Raw genomic sequence first — 23,018 nt, 5'->3', positions numbered from 1 at the left:
TATTTGCCGCGATCGGTTTTGTTGTGGTGCGTGGTGTTTAGCTTTGCAGATTAGGGCAGATTACCACTTTATTTATGACAGCGCAGAGTAAGGAGTCACGGTGGGCCGGGACAGTGATCGTCGTGGAGAATGGGGACGCACTGACCCGTTGAGGGAAGGTGTCACTTCGATTCGTGCAGGCGACTCACCCGCGCTCCAAGAAACACTTGGAAAGGCCCGTTCAGCTTTTATTCATTTCATTTCATTTTATCAAACATAATGTCATATATATATATATATATATTATATATATATAAGTAATTTGTATTTCAGCCGCCCACTGTACCACAGCAAATAAGAGTATTTTTTTTTTTTAATTGTTGGTACGTTCGGTTTTTTTTATTTACTCACAGCCCTATTTGAATATTATTAGAACATCATACTGATCTCATGGAATTAAACACAATGCACGATCTAATTTTCATAGTTTTGTACACTTATTATTTTACTTATTTTAAATCGGCAGAAAAAAAAAATTGATTTCTTACTCAACTACGAATTACATAATAAAAAAAAAACTACACGGCTACATTAAATAAAATAAAGAGTATGATTAATTCGCTATTTACTATAAGCACACACACACACACGCTAACTATACAAAATGGTAAGCCGCCAGACCTTCCCGAGAATGTGCTCAAGTAAATTCAAAAGTGCTATCTTTTGTAAATACCTTATTTCAAGTTATAATAACTTGAAATGTTGAAATGAAATGTATGTATATCAAAACTTATTGAATATGTGTAATTAGACCGCGCCGCGCCAGGGGAGGCCCACGATATCAAACTACTATTTCTGCACGAGTGTTGTGTAAAGTGCGTCTGGTATTGTTCGGGCAAAACACGCGGATCACGTCCCAGTTCATAGGAGCAACAAAGTTTAAACTTCCAAGGTAGGAATAAATGATTAACCACGAGGCCTCAACAGCTGCAGACCGGGCTGCACTCCTTTCAGAGAGGAGAGGCCTGTTCCGTCCGTGTTTTCAAATGCCACTTCACACCGCGGAGAGTTATAATATTTAAATGTTTTTTTTGTTTTTTGTTTTTTTTTTTGTCGGCCCATGTTTACCCCCCCCGTGCATCCCACGCTAAACTAGGCAACGTAGGCCGCGCAATGTGAAGGAATCTGAATTCGATGAATGGCTTCGCAGACTCACTGCCGCTGTAATTAAAACTGCAATCCCAATCCAGACGCGTTGCATTTTGGTCTCACGTAGCGGCTTAAAAAAAAAAAACAGCACAGCAGCTCTGTGCGTCTCAACCCCACCAGGAAAACTTCTGCGTGGAGGGAGAAGGGAACATGGGACTTCAGTCGGTTGGTTCCCTCTCTGGCCCCCTTTTTAGCTCTCACCACTGAATGGGCTCTTTATTGCGTTTGTCTTTTCCAATTGAGCGCCCTACTGAGCTGTTGTGTCTTTAAAACCGCCTAACAACCTGCACTGGCAACACAATATAACTCCCAAAATATTTATAACGAGAAATTACTTTTTTTTTTTTTTTCTCCCCCCCCCCTTTTTTTTTCTAAGAGGACGGCAAACAAAAAAAACCCACATTCACGCACCGGGCAACGAGGTCACGGCCGTCACTGGTGACACTGAGGTGTCGAGGCAAGGGTGTGTGTGTGTGTGTGCGTGTGTTTGCGTGCGTGCGTGCGTGTTTTTGCGTGCGTGCGTGCGTGTGTGTGTGTGTGTGTGTGTGTGTGTGTGTGTGTGTGTGTGTGTGTGCGCGCGCGCGCGCGCGCGTGTGTGCAGGGTCCCAGAGGGGGTGTGTGCGCGGTCCCAGAGGGGGTGGGTGCATGCCTCGGGGCTCTTTTTTGTATTCCCAACTTGTTGGTGCCTTAATAGGAAGCTGTGCTGCTGGTCGCGGAGGCCGAGTTCTCGCCCCGGGTTTGCGTATGGACGGAGAAAGGGCCGCATTGTTGCGCTGCGACGGGGGCTTTGTGCGCCACTTTCCACCCCCTCCTGGGTCTCACTTTTCCAGAGCAGCCAGGCGAGGTGGACAGCGTGTGTCACTGTACAACTGTGCGCGACGCAGTGCAGAAAAGGAGGATATTTATTAAGTGGGAATTAGACTGGCCCCGAGAAGGGAGAAGGCGAGGAACAGATACCCGAGAGCGGTTGGTGCGGGGTTAGTCCGCGCGTAAAATCAGACGTAACTGTGCAAAAACAGCCGTCGTGCAAAGCAGGTGCAGCAGGACTAATCACGGTGGTTTGTTTTGTCCAGTAAAGAAAAGAAGAAGAAGGGAAGAAAAAAAACAAAAACGATTTAAGTTGTTCCAGGGCACTCACAAGGAGTATTATTTACATATTCAAAGGCTTTTAACATCATATTCCCTGTGAGTGCCTTGGACCAACACGGAATATAAAGAATGTAACGTTAAAATAACCCCGAATAAAGGAATTTAACATTATACTCATTGTAACTGCTGTGGACTAAATTGAGTAATTTTTTTTCTTAACTCAAATATATTTTTAATCGCAAGGAATATAAGGAATATAATGTTAAAATCTATTCAAAGGTATTTCAACATTATATTGTTTTAAGTGCGTTGACCAAAATACCTAGTTTTTGTTTCTCCTAACCTCACGTTTATTTTCTCACGATGAGTATAATGTTAAAATGTTAATTGAATAGATGCATTTGATTTTACCTTATATTCCTTGTGAGTGCCCTGGACCAACTCAAGTGTCTTTGAGTCTGCTATGCCCCTTTCCTCCTCTTTTTTTAAAGAGCACCACAGGATTTTTACTTTATTTCTTTGACATAGTAAGTTTCTCGTTTTCTTTTTCCAAGGAAGGAAAAAAAAAAACCGTTTACCGCGGTTGTTCCTATTTATTTCAGCAGAACCCTATTTGCATAATTATAGGACGCACATGGTTTATATCGGTATAGCTATGGCTGTACTAATATATTGTTTTGCTTTGTCCTAGGGAGACATTAAGTAGTGAAAACGGCAGATGATTGACTAAATTGTTATAAGTGGACAGTCAACCCTATTTCCAGGCAAGTTTAAATACTAAATCACATACATACAACAAGGATTTAAAAGTTGCTGTGAAAATAATAATAAAATAATGATAATAATAAAACACCAATACAGTTCCAACAACCAAAATTCAACAAGACAAAATTGTTTGGATTACAAATGAAAATAAAAGTGAATTATTTGTAAAACAAAATGTTCTGCAATTTTTTTTTGCAAAAAACAAAAATGAAGATTTAAAGAAATAAATCAAAATATGTATATTTGATGTGTTTTATTTGATACTAACCAGCTTTATTTCCTTATGACGCTCAGAATACCACAACCAAGCCACGTGGGAGTCTGGCGTAGCCTCCATGATGCAGAACAGTAAGTTGATGTTTTTCTAAACATATTTATGTATTAAATTCTTAGTAATTAATGAAACTGCATATAGGAACACCCACTGACACTATACATGCGTTGTTATATCTGATATTTAAAGCATTATTTTGCAGGAAAAACGTACCCATATCTATATCATGTGATAGCCTTTATAGCTTTATGTTTAGGAATGGGTGCTGTAGTCGTAGGGTCGTTTTTTTATTGTGCATAATTTATTCTTGACAGTGACAGGTAGGCTAGTTATTTCTGAACAAGTTAATCATATATCGTCATGTGCAAGACAGAGGCAGGGAAGGAGGAGAGGGGGGAATGGGGGGGGGGGGGGTTGAAGGGGAGATTTCTCTTTCTGCTTGACTTGGTATTAAATAATTGCACAGCCGTCTGCATTAGCGTTAGAGCTGCTGCCAGGCTGCATAGCAGATTAAGGAGCCTGCATGAAACATGAGGGACAGTAATGCCTTATGTATATTAGCCCGTATCCTTTATGGACAAACACAAGTTCAAGTGAAAGGGAAAATATCCATATAAAAGCTGTGTTATGTAAACTGGACCTATAGTCCAGGTAGGTAGGGTCCCAATATTACCACGTTACCAAATAGAAACACCATGCAATAGATGCGCTTGCTTTTTTTTTGATTTCCATGAACTTCTATGTTTACAATGGCCCATGAGATTGATGACTGTCTAATTCTTGGCGTATACTGAAACAAAAAAGGATAAACATGACACATTTTCTCTCTTGCTGCTGGACAAGAGGTGTATGACATCTGTGATGAAGGTGTGTGGAATGATTTCCTCCATTTATTCTCCTCACCTTGATGACGTGTCTGTGCTGTAACCTGTGCGCATTAGTTGCTATATCTTCTGAATCAATGTTAGACCATGACTGTCATATGCCTGTTTTTGATATCCCCGAAATGAGAGGTCAGATCTTTTTGGAGAAATACAAAAAAAAAAAAAAAAAAAAAAATGCACAAAGGTATTTTATTTTTATTTGGGACTTCTCGTTGGGGGTCATCAGGCGGGGCCCTAATTAGGTTATGCGCACCTCCCCAACCAATTACGCAGGCCATTTGCGCAACGCCTCAGATTGCGCAATCACGGAAGATGATTAGTCGCCGGTTTTCCTTTTATTGAGATGATGATGGGGCCTTATCAAAGCCGAGGACAAAGCCCAGAGCTGGATGGATGCTAATGGGACGCTCCCCTGGCTTGGCGTGTGATGTCTGCTGCGCACTGCCGAGGAGATATCATTGGGCCCGGCCCTTTGGGTTGTCGAAAGGTCGCGGCGGCCTTGGTGGCTTTTGTGTTAATAACTCCTGGGTGTATATGGTGGGGAGCGTCCAAATTGACACCATATGTTTTCCTATTAGTCGACTTGCAATAGAATACAAGGCGCGTAATCAACGCCAGCGGGCGAGATCGACTGTCGGGCACTTGAGGGAATTAGGGCCGTGATGATTAAGATTTAACCAGAGGAGAGTTTTTTGATTTCCATGTAATGCTCCTTATCTGACGGCTTTATCGATCGCCGAGTTTATATGACGGTATGACGGTATAAATCAGAAAGGTGATGGAGCAACATGGGAGAGGTGGGGAGGGGGGGCTGACTCGCGGGGGCATGCGTGTGCGTGTGCGTGTAATGCCGTTAAAGCCAATTTCAGTGTAAGAGTCTATTAATTCCGCTTAATCCTGGAATTAGCAGAGAGAAAAAAAAAAAAAACGGGGGGGATGATAATGGATCTGCTATTAATCAGATTCACATCGGAGGATTATTACACGTTGTCGGGAGAAATGGGTGCGTCGAGATGTTTAATTTAAACAACCACTCTCGGCCTCTTTTTTTTTTTTTTTCTTCTTCCCCCCCCCCCCCCCCCTCCTATTTATAGGAGAGTCGCCCCGTTGCACGCACCGCAGTGTATTTCCGAGGCCCCGCACCGACGCACACAACGGGGTTGCAGCAGCTATGAGCATTTGTTGTCAAATACAAACAAGAGGGGGAGAAAAAAAAGAAAGAACCCCCCCCCCCCCCCCCCAAAAAAAAAAAACCCAAAAACAAACACACACAAAAAATAAAAAATAAAAAAAAAAATAAAAAAAACCCACGCATGTCAGTTTTAATATGTTGAGAATCCGGGCGCGCCCTCGCCCCCTCCCCACCTCCCCCCTCCTCTAGCCGCGCGTCGCCCGTGGGCTCCTTAAAAAACACACACACACACACACACACACACACACACACACACACACACACACACACACACACACACACACACACGAAAAAAAAAAAAAAGAAAAAAACAAACCCCAAAGTCTCCCTCGGAGGGGGCAAAAAAAAACGAGCGGCGTCCCATTTTCGTTCCTGAGTGATACCCAAATGCGGACGGAAAGGGTCGTTTTTATCATGCTACTATTTGTCGTGACGATGCGGTTTTCCGCGGCGGAGCGGTGTCATGAAGTGACACGGCTGCCACAAGTGCTCCCACTGATCTTTTCAATTAGCCCCGCCACGCGTGATCCGAGGCGACTTCCGCCCATTCCCAGACATTAAGCTCAAAGTTTGACGTGCAGCGAGCTTTATTTTAAAGACAAATGTCAGGCAGCGGGCTCATCATATTTTTTTTTTTTTTTTTTTTTTTTTTTTTTTTTTTCCCACACCCCTCTTCGTCTATATTTGGAAGCTTATTTATTGCTAAGGAGCCTCTGCTCCCGGAGTCAATGCGCCGGGCGGCAGCGCAGGGGAAGGCAGCGCGGCGGCGGCGGCGGCGGCGGAGCGCACTCCGGGGAGCCTCCTCCTCCTCTCCACAGGTTTGGAGGAGGCTTGTTTCTGGGGGTCCCTTTTTTTTTTTTTTAATTATTATTATTATTATTATAAAGGAAAACGACGAATAGAAAATTAATAGCTATAGTCGAAAAGAAGACGTCGATTTTATATATATATATATATATATATTTACATATATATATATATTTTCTTTTTAAACAAAGAAATCGTTCGAGTTTATCGGGGAGCGGTTGGCAGCTCTTGTTATTTCTAGGGATGCTCTATTATCCCGTGGGTGTGGGGGGTTTTGTGGCGTGATAACGGTTTTGTGAAGTGGTGGAATTTGCTCGCGGGGCTGGACGGCAGCAGCAGGCTCGTGGTGTCAGTGCACCGTCCGAATTGGTCATTTCACGGAGGATGTTTTTCCTTCCTTTCTTTCTTTCTTTCTTTCTTTCTTTCTTTCTTTCTTTTTTTTTGTTGTTGTTGTCGAAAGCTCATTTGACGCGTAATCGACGTCCTTTGCATGTGTTGTCCAATTTACTGTTGTTGAGATGTGTGGGGATTATTCCGAGCGGGACTGAACGACTTGTTTTAAGGGTTAGGACCAAACATATCCATATGATTACCCTGTATTTGAAACGATTCTAACAGTACATCATTTCAGTCAGTAAGTCATTATAACCCAACTTTCTACATTCCCCCCGTGTTGCATCTTTATCTCTGTTTTCCTGAAATCCGAGCACTATTATTATTATTATAATTATAATTATTATTATTATTATTATTATATTTTTTACCATTATACAATTAGCTCCACACCTGCTATATGGAGCTTTTAACACGCCTCCACCCTGTCTCCGTGCAGGCCACAGTGGTGTGAACCAGCTCGGCGGTGTGTTCGTTAACGGCAGACCGCTGCCGGACTCCACCAGGCAGAAGATTGTGGAGCTTGCTCACAGTGGAGCTCGACCCTGCGACATCTCCAGGATCCTTCAGGTGAGGAGCACATTTTCTATATAATATTTCTTAAACCCGGGGGGGGGGGGGGGGGGGATGAGGTTTTTGCGAGCAATTTTCCAATTTAATTTGATTTCGTTTATTTCGATTTAAAATACGATAAAGCGGTTTACAAAAAAAAAATGTATGTGACTTACATCAAATTCAGCATTTGATAACGTGCATGTATTTTGATCGTTAACACGTTTCATATTAAGCCAATGAAAGGTGAATTGCCCACCTGCTACAGCACACATTCAAGGCATATTTTCTGTGTTTATAGACCCATGATGATGCAAAAGTCCAAGTGCTGGACAATGAAAACGTAAGCGGATAATTGTTTGACGTAATCATATTTATTTCTCAAATTGTCCTAAATAATGTATGTGAATTGTGTCTTTTGTTTTCTATCCAGGTGTCCAACGGTTGTGTGAGCAAGATTCTGGGCAGATACTATGAGACCGGCTCCATCAGACCCAGGGCGATAGGAGGCAGCAAGCCCCGGGTCGCCACCCCGGAGGTGGTCGGAAAAATAGCGCAGTACAAGCGGGAGTGTCCGTCCATCTTCGCCTGGGAGATCCGGGACAGACTCCTGTCAGAGGGGGTGTGCACCAACGACAACATACCCAGTGTAAGTGAACTTTATGGTGATTTCATTATTCACATTATTCACAGCGAGTGACCTTTTCTTATGGGGTAGTGGAGGATGGAAAAAATAGATATGGTCAATCAACCGTTTAATTTTGCTGTATAAACTGTATTCAACTGCGGAAGCCATGCGTGCATGGCTAGGTGTCCAAGCACAAGGCCTAAAAACGCTTTATTTTGAAAACGCTGCTTCTTTACTGTTTAGCCCTTGCGCCTTTTGGTTTGGGTGCATTCCCATATGCATTAGTGTACCCATAAGAATCCACACCCACATCTTTATGTCACTGAGGTGTATTGCATGCCTACACACACAGACACAATTGAACATTGGATAACGACAAGTGATAACATCACTTATATGACGATGACAATTTTGCCATTCAGGTATCATCGATAAACAGAGTCCTACGCAACCTGGCTAGTGAAAAGCAACAGATGGGCGCAGATGGCATGTATGACAAGCTGAGAATGCTCAACGGTCAGACAGGAACTTGGGGGACCCGGCCCGGCTGGTACCCCGGAACATCAGTGCCAGGGCAGCCCAACCAAGGTGAGCCTCATTATCACACAGTGGCAACGAAGACACACGGTGTCATTTGCAGCGCTGTGATTGAACCATATCAAAGTGCAGTTTGAGTTTCGGTAAGATGTATAAGGAATGTGAGACATTATTGTAATATCTTATCATCCCATACAGTCAAATATATTCTGCTGAATGTGGTAAATATTAATGTTATGATTTGCTGGTGGGTGACGTGGCCACTGCTATGTTAAAGGTTATGGTTCGTGACCCATTGTTTGCAAAGGTAGTCTGCTGGTATGCCTTGATGCTCAGAGCAAGACCTCCAATTAAGATTAGTCAAATGCAGGATAAGCATGTATGTGAATGCCTCCACTGTCCCAGACAGGGATGTGCGTGACAGCGGCTTGTCCTTTGAGTGGAGGTGTCCATCCAACAGCCTATATTTTCCTCCTGTCCTGATGGGGATTGAAGCTGCAGAGCTGAGTGCGGGGATTGTAGCACAAAAGAATGTTTTCCTTCACACGCAACGATTGGTTATGGGAACAGTTTGCAGTACATGTAATTGCTCATTAGAGAGAGCTTTGTCTCTCATTATGGCAACATGCAAGAGTGTGGAGATAGTAAGGCACCAGTGGAAATGTTCCACTTCAGAGGGTTTCTGTGGGCCTAGAGACCTCATACCAAGCAGAATCGGTTTCTCTTGAGATTTCCACCTGTACGTTTTCCGTTCTATGTAGTTTACAAATCCAACTAAACCGGCCTCCATCAGGAAGCCGGAAGTGGGGCTGTTGTCATTGATCCGTAAGAAGTAAAGGTAAAAATCACATTAATTCTAGAGAATAAAATGGTTTGGTTATGTGATAATGTATTTGATTTTATAATCCACAAATTTAAATTGCTAAAATGATTATTTCAGTTATTACCGGTTCCAATAATAACGGCAAATTTTTTTTTATTTGTAATGTGATCTTAATGTAATGTATGTAATGTAATTGTTTTGTAAAATACCCTTGAGTTTCTGGAAAGGCACTTAGAAATCAAAATTCTTATAATAATTATTAGATAATATTACATTAACTGCTACTTTTTCTTCGGTGAATAGTACCCAAGTATAATTAGTACTATTATTGATATAATAATAATAATAATAATAATAATAATAATAATAATAATAATAATAACAATAATAATAATAATAATAATAATAATAATAGGCCATTTATCTAAATTCAATAAACAATTAGTCGAGTCTCTTGTTCCAGGGGAACTAAAATATGTTGTCCATCCGACCAGAACCAAGTAACTAAACACAATGGACACATGGAGAATGAAGGGACCCATAGAACAACTCTATCGAGAGTGGAAAGAATTAAAAAAAAAAAAAAAAAAAAAAACTCTTCACCGATTTTGTCTTTTATCTCTTTCTCTTTTTCATTCCGTGGCTATATGGCACTAAATCCCGTCTATAGGATTTGGGCTCACACTTTCTCTTTCTCTTTAAGCGGTTTCTCAAGAGTGTTTTGATCTGCTGTGTGCGGCTGAAAGGTGCCGCAATTGGTGCGGTGTCTCTTTTGCCGCTTTTCCGCCTCAGTGGCCGAGGCACCGAGATACTAAAGAATGAGTTTATTTCCCAGCGCTTTTAGAAAGAAAACGCACCGAGGCAGCGTCACTGGGTCTGGCAGACGGATAATAGGCTGCACATTCACCGCTCTTTATGGATTATCCCGAGTGAAGAAACAAATAGCCCGGGCGAGCTATAGAAACGCACTGAAAAATATTCACGTCCAAAATAAATAAATAAATAAATAAAAATACATAAAGCCCCCCCCCCCCCCCAAAAAAAAGATCATTATTATTATTTTTTAAATACATAGGTCTATACTGCAGTATTTGCGTTCCCTTTTGTAAGCGTTTTACATTTTCCCCGATGTAAAAATTGTTCAACTGGTGTGTATTACACCGAACAAAAATGAATTGGAATCATTGGGCCAACTTAAAATAAATGCATTCATTTAGGTTTTTACGTCTTAAAATATTTTGAGAGAAGTTGAGAAAACATAAAAACGCACACGCACACACGCACACGCACACACGCACACACACACACACACACACACACACACATATATAAATATATATATATATATATATATATATATATATATATAAATATATATATATAAACCTTTTTTTAAGTTGGTCCAATTGGCCAAGTTGGCCTCATTCTCTTCGGCACGGTCAGAATACATTATGCAAAAACATTAAAGCATTTCCCTAATTATGACAGGCCTATCCCTCACTTCATCATGCGCGGGTTTACAAAATGGAAGAGGAGGAGAACTTTGTGACTTTGCAAAGGGTGAATGATATCGCAATAACACCCCCTCTGGATTATTTTCACCAGGCTGCACGCTTGCATGCCTGCATGCATGCATGCAGGCATGCAAGCGCCGCTGCAGACATCTGTCAAATTCTGCAGAAGAAAACCAAAACAAACAAACAAAACAACAACAAAAAAACCCACATGCTCTGATTATCAGCAAACCCCTGCTTAATTTCACATGAACTCCTCGGCGTGATAATGATGTCCGACGACAAGACGGACATCGGTCGATAAGCCCCGCGGCCCCGCTGCAGCCGAAGGGGAACGACCGGCGGGGGAGCAGTGAATAGATTGGCCTTATTTTGGCTTGTTCGGGGGCCCGCATGCTCTCCCCTCACTCATTTGTTCCCAATTGAAGACAAGAAATCCTGAGTGGCGTGTAGCCGTGATTAATGATGGTCGTGGATAAGGGTTAACACACTGTGGACTCAAAGATCCGCGGCGGCGCACAATGCCAACGCGCCGTGGCCGGAGAGGGAGAGGGAGAGAGAGGGGATCCTTTTGTCATCCCCGTCCACCCACCCACCCACCTCCCATCTATTAGGCCCGCTGCTCGTCCCTCTCCCGTGCCCGTAGTTTAATGGTTTCCCTTACTCCTGACTGCATTGTGCCATTGTTGAAAAGCGTCTTCCACCATTCAGTTGGGTGCAGGTCACCTCAATGGCTGCGCCGACGCCCATATGGGAGCGGCCATTGAGTCGCTGGTGCGTCCGCAGGATAAAAAAAAAAAAAAAAAAAAAGGCAAAATTGGAGGTTTTTCTTTTTTTTGGGGAAGGGGTAATACTAATCCATAGGCTGTGAAAGGGAGGCTCGCCACATCTTGTCACATTTCTTCTCTTAAAAAAAAAAAAACCCCATCGAGAACATAACCCTCCCACCCCATTGTTGGGAGGCGACGAGTTTACTGCAATGTTTTCCCACAATATTTTATGGCATTGTAATATTGTTTTAACAGTTTGACTGCAAGGCCTGTTTTGGATCTTTGTTGAATTGTTATCCCCGATGCAGGGAAAAAAAAAAATACATCAGATACAAATTCAAATTCATGCATTTATTATTTAGATATATCTGGAATATCATTTATGGAAATTTAATTGAATATTTGGAATTGAATATATAAAATCCTGGTAATTAGACTTACAGCAACAACGGCCCACGTTCTAAATGTATGCATTTTTATACAATTTAAATGAGTTACAACTATGAAATAATATTTTATTTATTCCCGATTCAAATATTTATGACGCAATAGAATTCATAAAATCCTCATGTGTGGGTTTTTTTTCGTCTTCCGGTTGTTCTGTCGTTTTCCCCTTTTCTTTTTTCAACAAATGCGCTCTTTTATTATTCGGTCTCTAGACGGCTGCCCACAACAAGACGGAGCGGGAGAAAACACCAACTCCATCAGCTCGAACGGGGAGGACTCCGACGAGACGCAGATGAGGCTGCAGCTGAAGCGGAAGCTGCAGAGGAACCGCACATCCTTCACCCAGGAGCAGATCGAGGCTCTGGAGAAAGGTCAGCGGCGTCCAGAGCCCTCACGGCACTCGAAGCACCACCCTGGCATTTCTGCTCAAAGTACACGAGCACCTGCTGTTACACGTATTGAAAAGTACGAAGCAATGGTGTACTAGGTGGTGTCCTAGCAATATACCGATGTAAACAAATATAAATCTAAATCTAACAACCAACGCAACTATGGTGACGTTATGGTGGCGTTAGAACGAAATTAATTTGCTTTCAAATGTAGTGCCGTCAAAGTTGAAAGGCTCCAAAATGGAATAAAAAATAATATACAGAAAATATGAAAAATCGACAGAAAATATACAAGAGCTTGGATATGTATGAAGTACTTGGACTTTATTTTCAGCCAATGTAGGCTTAAGGTTCCCTCCAAAAAAGTGAGTATCGAATAAGTTGTTTTCATTTTTCCTCATTTCCTACGTTTGCCATTGCAGAATTTGAAAGAACTCACTACCCGGACGTCTTCGCGAGGGAGAGACTAGCGGCGAAAATTGATCTGCCCGAAGCGAGAATACAAGTGAGCGTCCCCAACATCCCCAACGCTTAGAAACCCGGCCGACGCCAACGACCCCGCGGGGGGAACTAACGTGACGCTCTTTTCAGGTGTGGTTCTCAAACAGGAGAGCGAAGTGGAGGCGAGAGGAGAAGCTGCGGAACCAGCGGCGTCAGGCCAACAACTCCTCCAGCCACATCCCCATCAGCAGCAGCTTCAGCACCAGTGTGTACCAGGCCATCCCGCAGCCCACCACGCCGGGTAGGCCCCTCCCGCCCTCCCCTCCTCTTTTGGAGATACACGCCCAATCAACACCACGGCGGAGTTAATACCGATATGTTGTGATAAGCACCGTCTGTTTGAGCGGCTAAGCGGTAAAGGAGAGGCTGATTGAACCGAGATTTACAGCCGACCGTTTAATTAGCGAATCAAAACGGCGGAGCTGAAATCCACCTCACACGCCAATCACCTGAGCACGCAACTCTGCCGGGACCCGGCGACTTTGTCGAAGGGGGACGTCGCCGTGCGTGCCTGTGTCGCCCGATGCTAATGAAACGCTCTTTTACCCTGAAGGATGTCGTACGTTTCCAGCGTTTTGTAACCCCACCTTTTAATCCCCCTCCTTAGTGTCTTTCACTTCGGGGTCAATGCTGGGTAGACCCGACACCGCGCTCACAAACACCTACAGCGCGCTGCCTCCCATGCCAAGCTTCACCATGACCAACAACCTACCTATGCAAGTGAGTAACTCCCGCCCTCAATGCTCCAATGTCAACCGTGTAAAACATGTTTTCAGTACAGCTTTAAGTCTCAGTGAACTGCAAAGAATAGATTACATTGAAAGCATTGTCAAGTGTTGTTATTAAGCAACTGTATTGCCTGCCCGTAGAGCCAATAAAAGGCAAAAACTGTTTTTTTTTTAGATTTGTGCTTTTTCTTGTAAAAACTGCAGACGTCTACGCAGCCCTCGTCGCAGGATTATTGTAAATGAAACGATGTATTATATAAAAGCCGATGACCAGGGTGCTAGTGACGGACGTGCCTACGGGAAGCCCATCGCATTTAGGGCGCCGGCCTTGCAGGGCGCCGAGCGGGCGACCGCGGCCGGCGAAGCTAATGTTACATTCTCTCTCCACCCTATAGCCCAGCCAGACCTCCTCTTATTCCTGCATGCTGCCTACAAGTCCGCCTGTGAACGGGCGGAGCTACGAAACATACACGCCCCCTCATATGCAGGCACATATGAACAGCCAATCAATGACCACTTCTGGTACCACCTCAACAGGTAGGCAGAAAGTGCATTGCTCCAACACGCTCGGCAATTAAAACAACAACACCGGACCATGTATTGATAATAAACCTCTGCCACCTTTCTCGAAATCAGGGGGTACTACATAGCCATATATATATATATATATATATATATACAAGTGACTTAATTCATAACTTTTCATAGCAGCCCCTCTCTATCTAGCCTTCTCTCTGTCCGTGCGAGAAGTTGTTTATGGCGTAACCTCTGTGGATCCATATCTCCATACTGCACACCATCTCTTTCACCCGACGCATAAATGGAACTCATTTCGTTTCAGTTCAAAGCCATCATGTCAGTCCGACCACTCAAGCCAATAGTTTAGTTTCACCCCATTAGAACGCTGTTACTGAGGGCCATATATACTGGTTATCGTCATGAAGAGTTAATCATGCATAGCCAAATTTCCTCTGTGCTAAATTGCTAATTAATTTGATTCATTTGCTGTTGTACTCCCTTAGTTTAAATGCCATTGCGGAAGCCTCAATTTATCGAGCCCGCTCGCATATTACTGTGTAACCATCTGCAGACCATTGTGACTCATTACGGCCCCCCCTGCTCCACCTATTTGCAAGCTTTTCTAATTACAGCACGATAGTCTATAAGCCTAACTAGCGGTAGCCGTCACAGTTATCTGCACAGTACAGGAATTTGATTCCGCGGCAATTTTCACTTATGTCCCCCCCCTCTCTCCCTTTTTTTTTTTTTTTTCTTTTTTGGTTGTTGTCGTCTCTGCAGGACTCATCTCTCCTGGAGTGTCTGTCCCTGTCCAAGTCCCAGGGAGCGAACCTGACATGTCTCAGTACTGGTCAAGACTACAATAGAGAGAAGAGCTACTTCACCCTGTGACCGCCCACTCCATCATCGCCCTCCGGCATCGTTCCTCTCTCACACACACGCGAGCGCGGCAGAATAGAGGAAAGTTGGGGGAGAAAGAAAAGAGACCAGGAGAGAAAACGAGAGACTCTGGGCGAGCCTTTGGATGTTTGGGCTTTGTTTTTTTTTTTTTTTTTTTTTCTTTTTCCAATGGGACCGCGTGCTGTTCTGTAGCTGTAGGCACACTCGTACAAGGACTCGGAAGAGAGAACAACGAAGGAGAGACATACAGAAAAATAATGGACCTCTGTAAAGTGCCCGTTGTTAAATTTTTATGGAACAAAAATTTATGTTTTCATTCTTTTTCTATTTCAAACTTCAGTCATTGTTTCCTTTTTCTCTGGTGTGTTTGTAAATGGCCATTTGTATGTTAATATAAAAAAAAACAAAAAAAAAAAAACAACAACAACAACCGAGATCCAGTAGATGGACTGCTAGGAAACCATGTTGATCTCGGGTTTGCTAAAGAGAGGAAGAACCTGAGATTCTGCCATGACTATCTTAAAACCTGCTTATATCGAGACTTTCTACCAGACTTTGCATGGTCTTGGACGCTGTTGCATATCATTTAAGAGGAGGAGCCGGAGGGAAGACTTTTACTGCGTTTAGAAAACAGGAAAAAAAAAACACAAAACAAAAAAAACAACAAAAAAAAACAAACAAAAAAACAAAAAAAAACAAAAAACTATTGGTTTTATTTCTTCCGTATGGATCTTAGCAAAAGGAAAGGTCAAACTCAATCCACCCACCGAGGCCGCCGGTGTGGACTTCTCCACGTTCGAGTCAAACCGGGCCTGGGTCTCGTCGCCGGCTAAAAGCGTGCAAAGCGTGCACGCGCAACACCGCCTGGACCTCTGCTTTGGTGGCTGGACTGACTCTAAATTACCACGGAGAACATTTTAAAATGTGGGGGGTGGGGGCAGGTGGAAGAGGCGCCTGTAGTCTGTAAATGGTAGGCTGCGTCTTCGATATAACCCAGTTTGTTTATGTCAAAATGTAAAGTACTTGTCTTCCCTAGAAGTCTCCCAGAGAGATTTCTCCAATAAAAGTTGATTTCATTTATATCCCTGAGAATAATCTATAAATGTCTCATGCATCATAAAATACATTTCTTTAGAGTCAGGTACAATTTGTCTCTTAGGTATAGTTGTATTATAGTGTCCTATGGTCAAAAAAAAATAAAAAATGTGCGACTAGAAATATTTAATTCCTATAATTATGATTACATTGCTTGACAAAGTTTTAAACATAAGTGTTTGGCAGTCGTTTACAAGTACATATCAGATTTAATCATTGTTGATTGTAAAACAGACCAAAGCCTTTGTATTTCATCTAGTACACAATTGTTTTTATTTTATTTTTTTTGTTTTGTTTTCATTTTTATTCTTTTTCAAACGGACATTATTAGTCTTGTGTTGCAAAAATTTTGTAAACAAGTTCTGTTCAACTAGATTGGCTTGGAGCGGGGACTGCACCCGGAAGCAGCGCTCCTTCCTTATTTATAACTGAAGACCATGGGAGGGTTTTTTTTTTTCTAGCGTCGTCTGTCTTGCTCTCTTGAGTTTCTGCATTTTGATTTTCTGTGTGTACGTAGAACATTGACACGTATACTGGGTTTTATGTCTGAGCAATGCTATGTCTGAGATAAAAAAGACACTGTCTCTTAAATATTTCAATTTAATTTTATTTAAAATGGAGCTTTCTAAATGTATTTTGTGAAAACTATAAAAACATTTTGTACAGTAAAATTGTGTCTTAAAGAAAAAAAAAACAAAAAAAAAACCTGCCTGGTCAATGCGGTTACTAATACGATCGGTAAATTCTTTATCAGCCGGCCGAATGCTTTTTCCCTAATACTGAATAGATTTGTAAATAAGGCAAAGAGGCGAAAGGAACCCACGTGAGTGAATATAACGCTGGATAAAAGATCCGTCTAATATACAAACAGCAGTGGATTCCAACCAAAACAACAAACCTAAAGCAGCTCCACGCAGACCACACACCACAACAACAGCGCACAATAGGAAAGGTCAGGCAATTCACCATCGCTGGCCCTTGTTTTAGTGGAGTGAGGAGGGTACGGAAAAAAAAAAATAGAGGGAGAGAGAGAGAGAGAGAGAGAGAGAAACACAGAACCAAACAGGAGGAGGGGAGCGAGGGAGGAGAGAAAGAAAGAAAGAAAAAAAAAATTTAGAATAAAGCAGCCGGAGCCTAGAGCGAGGCAGAGGAGCGATTGTGTGGCAGAGTGAGTTATTTTGCTTCACTTGCTGCCTCGGCGGGGGGTTGTGTCTGTGTGTATATGAATTTGAGTGTGTGTGTGTGTGTGTGTGTGTGTGTGTGAGAGAAAGAGAGAGAGAGAGAGAGAATTGAGGAGAGCGTCAAAAATCCGAGCAGGAGAAGGCAGGTAACATTTCCATAGCGCGGCCCACGCGGTCACATCACCCCTAAAAATAGCTTCTGCTAAATCGATTCACTCGAGCCAGACATCCCGTTCAATATTTCATAGTCCCATCAAAAGTTTCAGCTCGAAGGTTAATCAGTTTTTGTCTTTTTTTTTGGGGGGGGGGGGGGGGGGACACTTTCATGGGACGATGGGATTCCTCTATTGATTTATTTTTTTATTTTTCCTTCGAGACGAACAAAAAGAGAGCGTTTTGAGGGCAGTGGGGGGGGGGAGGCTGCGGCAGAGAAGGGACATTAATAATTACAGAGTGCAAAAGCAGGGGAGAGATATATAAGTAGACAGAGATTCAATATGCAAGAAAGACAGCAATTAGTGGAAGGCTGAATAATACAAAGCTTAAGGACAGAGGGGAACATGCACACGCTCGTGTTTGGAACAAAAGGTCAGGGAGGATAACTTTCTACAAGGAGTTCTCAAAGATCCTGCCACTTTTTTTTTTTTTTTTTTTTGTCAGAATTACTCATCGCTCGGAAGAATGTGCAAATACCATCGGCCCCAAACCAAAGGTGGAACTCATTACGGATTCAAATGTATAGACTTGTGTCTATACATTTATGTATAGAGATGTGCTTTACTGAAAGATAATTAATGTCCCTGTCTCAGCGTCCTTTGCGTTGTCTTCTTTACCAATATTTGTTCCAATGCGACTTTTTTTGTGTGTGTTTAAAATAGAGATAATATTTGTTTTGCCAATTGTGAAAACCTTATTATCTAGTATTGTGATGTAGTTCAAACACAAATTAACTTTCCAAAGATAAAAAAAACGAGCCCAAACAGCAGCCGCGTGACGCGAGCCTCACGCGATGATGAGGATACCCCCGGGCCGAGGCCGAACCGAAGAACCGATGCGACTTGAGGGACGGACGCCGACAGGCTTCCCTACAGCCCATGATTCTAAATTTCTCTGCTGGTAATATGGCATCCAGGTTACTTCGAAAAGGAGGAAAATGTGTAAAAAATGCAAAGTTGATTGAATGCAAAGTCCGTTTTTGCAAGATAGTGTGTTCATTTTATTCCACAAGATTTCCGAGTAACCCTTTTCACGAGCTGTTGGGATCCACTAAACAGGAAGTGAAAGGGGATACTTGGAACCCATTACACCATATTATTTGCTTCATACTTTGGAAAGGGGTTACAATTTGATATATACAAGATAACTTCACATTTATGTAAATGTCAAATGGATTCTGCAATAATATACTCAATTAATACAGCAGACAAAACAATTGAAACACCAAGCTTTACCTTACTTAATATAGGGTTGGGCCATTCTTTGCCGGTTGCAATCCTTGGTGGAGTCGTGTCGTACAAAACCTAAACTGTTAAACTGGATATTGCACCATTCCCCAAGAAAAAAAAAAAAAGTCAGTTCTTTTGGGGACGGAGGAGGCAGAAATCTACTTTGCACGCTTTGCTCCAGATCTTCCAATGGTCGGATAATGTTGAGATCAGGTTATTGGAGAGGCCTGACGTTCACAAAACCACTCTTGGAGTTGTTTAGTAGAGTGCACGGGGGCATTATCCTGGGATATGGAAACACCACGAGGGAAACGGTGTTCGCACCATAAGCTGATCTTGTAAAATGGCCACCTAGCCCTTCGCCGTCATACGACCATGCACAGCAATTATTGGACCCAATGGCTCCCATGAGATGGCCGCCCATATCATTAAGTATCCCCCGACATGTTTAACAGTTGGCAACAGACACTGCGGGTGGAAGGCTTTCCCCGGACATAAATGGCTGAAGACTACATTAGTGTTTTCCATTGCCAAGGATCCAGGTTTTGTGCTCCTTACACCCGGCTCTGCTTCTTTGTGCGTTGGCCTTGGATACATGCGGTTTCCAGAAGCAACCCTGCCATACATTTTAGCTTTGTAAAGCTAACAGTAGGTTTTGTTCGGACTGGCTCACAACGGTCCTAGTTCCATTCAGTGGTAAGTTTTGAGGCTGTATTTTTGTGGTATTTACCCGCCACCCTGTTAGGTTTCTGTCCATGCCGGCCGGTGAGCTTTGACTTGAGACCACCGAGCGCCTTTGCAGTTTGTCCATGCATCAATAGTTTCATTTACCATTTTTTTATTTGCAAAAAAACATAGAATTCCAGTGAGAAAAAGGCTGCACAAAAGCTCTGTTAAGCAACAAATGTGCATTCACCAAATTATCTGCACACGGAGAACTGCGAGGGGGTTTAGTGAACATCTGCCTCTGTTGCTTTCTGCTTGTCTTTGTGATTGGCCGACCTTTCACTGCTCTTCAATAACTTTCTCCCTTTCTTGCTGGTGCTAACTGCTCAAGTGTACAATATAAGATGTACTGTAAACTTAGGACAGAACGGAACATCGTCTCTCACCGTGGTCTGAGGCCTAAGTGGAATGAGGGGCCTCCATAGAGACATGTATTAAAATGACAACAATTTATCGAACAAAATCAGCAACTATTGGTTCAACTTATACTCATACTGCAATTATCTTCAAACTTTTGCCTATAAAACAGAAAGTTTGAATTATTACGCACATTTTAGTATTTTTAGAGCTTATTGTGCGTAATCACTGGGTGTCACGACATTTCACTGCATATATGTATGACCGTATGTATATGTATGTGACAAATAACCTCTTGAATCTTGACTTGAACAATTGCACTTTTGCGTATTGAGAAACTAAACTTATTTCAGCCGAGACAAAAATTTTAGCAATATTTTATATATCCCTTTTAAAAATGTTATGTAAAATTAAGAAAGCAATAATAGATCCTAGCATGTGATCTTTGTTTTCTGCCACAGACAGAAATGGCCCTAAACCTTTCAGCATCAATAACTTTGAGCCATATATATACACAGTGTGTGTATATATATATATATATATATATATATATATATCATATAAACTAGACATGTTTTTTTATTTTCCTCACCTGTAAAGTCAGGGTTGTCTCACTCACTCTCGCAGGACGAGCCCCACGTAGAGGGCTCCAGCCATGCATGAAGCTGTCAGGACGCACACCACATCTCCCACATGTGTGCTGCAGATGATTACCAACCGTGCCAGTTCTTTGCAGCAAACCCATGCAGACCAACAATAACGGCAAAATAAGGTAAGTAAATATGAAACATCAATTCCCCGTGTAGTGTTTTCCCTATTTCCCCGTGTCACCATTTGACCTAATTTGTTCTTTTCAGCTTGTCATGGCAAAGCAGCTCATCCAGCAAACATGCTTGATGAGGTGTGAAGTCTGTGCCGAAATCCAGCCTCTCCTACCCTCTGCCTTCATTCCTGTTCAGTTCTCCCGCCCGTCGCAGGAAGACATCGCTCAACTGGCAGCGTTTCGGGGTCAGGCAGGAGCGCCGCTACTCTTACCTGAAAGCGGCGAGACAGCCCAGAGATCAGCGGTTCGGGACCTGCTTGGATTACATGTTCCCCCCCGGACTCGACACAGGCCGGTGTGGGTGCGCAGCCACAAAGTCGAAATCGAGAACAATTTGTTTTTATAAAGTTGGAGAAAATACTGTGTATTGTATTCAACTTTTTTTTTTTTTTTTTTTTATTAACAGATGAAAACAAAACATTGTATTGATAGTCACCATGTGGCCATATTTAACAACAGCATCAAATTTGTAACAGGAGTAATATGCAGATTGGGAGGATGCGATTCATATTCATCACAACGACAAAGTGATGCCAAGAACTAAGAATTTTTTGTGGGTTTTAACTGTACAAATGATTATTAATTGCAGCTACCAGTATAAAGGGAGAAATGTACGACAACAATGTAAGAAATAATTCCGGGGCTTCAAATATGCACATTGTATTTGTTTACGGAAAATAAACAATGTTTTATAAATTGCGTCCAAATGGAGGAATTGTCCAATGTTTAGACCTTCAACCATGGCTAGGACGCGTCATCACTGTTGACAATATGTCGGCGAGGGAACGACCTGGTTGCCACGGCAGAGGGGGCATCGCTCCAGAGTCCCGCGGTGTCCCCCCCCCCTCTCCCCCCCCGGGGGCCGCGCTATGGACTCGCTAGAAGTCCAGGTGTTTGTTGCCGGAAGCAGTGGAGCCACAGGCTGAACCCGCCATGGCTGCCCCTGCCAGATCCGCCCGGCTCACGCGACTCGCGGTCTCTGACAGGTCTGGAGGCAAATGTAGTCTCTGGAGGGATGTGAAAGAGGGGGAAAGTGGAGGGAAGAGAGATGGGGTGGGGTGGGGGGGGGGGGGTGAGAGAACACAGATGAAAGAGGGATTTTAGCGAACGACTGAATGAAAGGGAAAGAAAAAAAAGAAATATCAGATCATCTTGTGCGGCTGAGAGATAAATAGATTAAGATGGATGGTAGACCTCACTGTTGTTCATTCACAGTGAGCCATGTTGAGTAGGAAATTGCATTAGATGCTTCAGTTCTCTCCTCAACATTGGCAGAGAGGGGGAAACCTGCCACCATGCTGCTAAATGCAAAGCCCATAGGGCTTTTTTGAGGGAAGGGTTTTTTCCTCCAGAAGATCTCTCTGCAGCAGGAGAACATTCACTTACAAAGGGAAAGTAAATTGTTACAATATAGCATGTGTCAAACTGGTCGAGTATGTCTCTGCGGGTACAGCGATATAGTTTGCAAAACGAGAGCAAAACAGCGGCAGAGGGAGAGTAACCGGTCTATAGGCGCACATACAGTACAGCGTGTGTACATGCGTGCATGGGCGACTGGGTTTCTTCGCGGCGCGCACATAACGGTTGTGTGGATTGGGAAAGCATTTGTAACAAAGATCATTGAGGCTAGCTAATACCAGAGTCATTAGAATCAAGGGTTTTAACGTAGTAACTTGTCCCTGAGTGAAGCTTATCACCGGAGCGGCCATGTGCCAACTCGGAGCACAAAGACGCAAGGAGGTTAATGAGGGCCACTCACGTAAAACCCGCTAACACTAACACGCTAACTGCTGTAAAGCTTAAGAGGGCCTACGCTGCGCTCTCAAAGGGGCCCAAGAGCGGCGGCCAATTGCACTCCATGAACAAAGTGCTGAAGAGGTGTCGAGAGTGTGAAGTAGGTGAAGGAGGCGAGAGCATCTCCGGAGTCAAGTGTGGGCCTCGCAAAAGGTTGGAGAGAGGAAAGCATTTCGGTGAAGTGTCTATAGAGGAGAATAAATGAGTGTGCACCCATCCCCGGGTGCATTGGAAGCAAATCCCTGTAATTTGCCCCTGAAAGAATATGCTGTGACATCTGAAACCCGGTGGCCCAAAACCTCCACCCCCACCTCCCCGACACCGGTTCAGCCCTCTGAAACTCCTGCGCTCTCCTCGGGGTTAAACCCTGCAGCCGTGCAGCTTTAGGAGAGCCCTTCCCCTTCCAGAGATACTTATCTGCTTACTAATGGCTAGGTGTTTGCGTACCGGGCTTTAACAGCGTCATTATAGACAGATAATGTAGAGGTGCTGAACAACACCTACTTTCCCTCGAGGTAAGCAAGACGGCTTCATACCTTCAGACTTTGGGCACTTTGCTTCTTTTCGGGATTTGTTTTGAAGTCGTTCATGCTTTTGAATTACGGCAACGTTGGGCGCACCAGCCGCGGTCTGATGGCGAAGCTGAATGTCTCCGCTACCAAGGCTCACAGGTCAGAGGCGTGGCTTGCTACTGCTG

The 23,018-nt window shown here is 43.2% G+C and overlaps 2 protein-coding genes across 7 annotated transcripts in view; one reads left to right on the top strand and one right to left on the bottom strand.

Moving 5' to 3' along the window:
• pax6b (paired box 6b) overlaps positions 1–14,866 on the top strand; it is a gene marked incomplete at both ends in the record, with an annotated part of 15,241 nt that extends 375 nt beyond the window's left edge. The window contains 12 exons of one of the 5 annotated variants that reach the window (XM_079997191.1): positions 3,337–3,390; positions 4,160–4,183; positions 7,032–7,162; positions 7,446–7,487; positions 7,578–7,793; positions 8,195–8,360; positions 12,076–12,234; positions 12,675–12,757; positions 12,844–12,994; positions 13,361–13,473; positions 13,877–14,018; positions 14,781–14,866. In XM_079997191.1, the coding sequence (XP_079853317.1) occupies positions 3,337–3,390; positions 4,160–4,183; positions 7,032–7,162; positions 7,446–7,487; positions 7,578–7,793; positions 8,195–8,360; positions 12,076–12,234; positions 12,675–12,757; positions 12,844–12,994; positions 13,361–13,473; positions 13,877–14,018; positions 14,781–14,866 (1,367 nt within the window). Of the gene's footprint in view, positions 1–3,336; positions 3,391–4,153; positions 4,184–7,031; positions 7,163–7,445; positions 7,488–7,577; positions 7,794–8,194; positions 8,361–12,075; positions 12,235–12,674; positions 12,758–12,843; positions 12,995–13,360; positions 13,474–13,876; positions 14,019–14,780 lie in introns of those variants that run through there. The other 4 variants (XM_079997190.1, XM_079997192.1, XM_079997193.1 and 1 more) reach the window with 4 other exon arrangements.
• elp4 (elongator acetyltransferase complex subunit 4) overlaps positions 1–23,018 on the bottom strand; it is a 79,943-nt gene that overhangs the window by 6,119 nt on the left and 50,806 nt on the right. Inside the window, exon 10 of one of the 2 annotated variants that reach the window (XM_079997072.1) lies at positions 20,929–21,534. The exons of the other annotated variant lie outside the window; for it this stretch is intronic. Coding sequence (XP_079853198.1) covers positions 21,406–21,534 — 129 coding nt within the window. The 3' untranslated portion in view covers positions 20,929–21,405. Of the gene's footprint in view, positions 1–20,928; positions 21,535–23,018 lie in introns of those variants that run through there. 2 annotated transcript variants of the gene reach the window in all.

Source organism: Zeus faber (assembly GCF_960531495.2).
Source record: "Zeus faber genome assembly, chromosome: 3".
Classification (NCBI taxonomy): Eukaryota; Metazoa; Chordata; class Actinopteri; order Zeiformes; family Zeidae; genus Zeus; species Zeus faber.
This window is presented reverse-complemented; position numbering and strand designations above follow the sequence as displayed.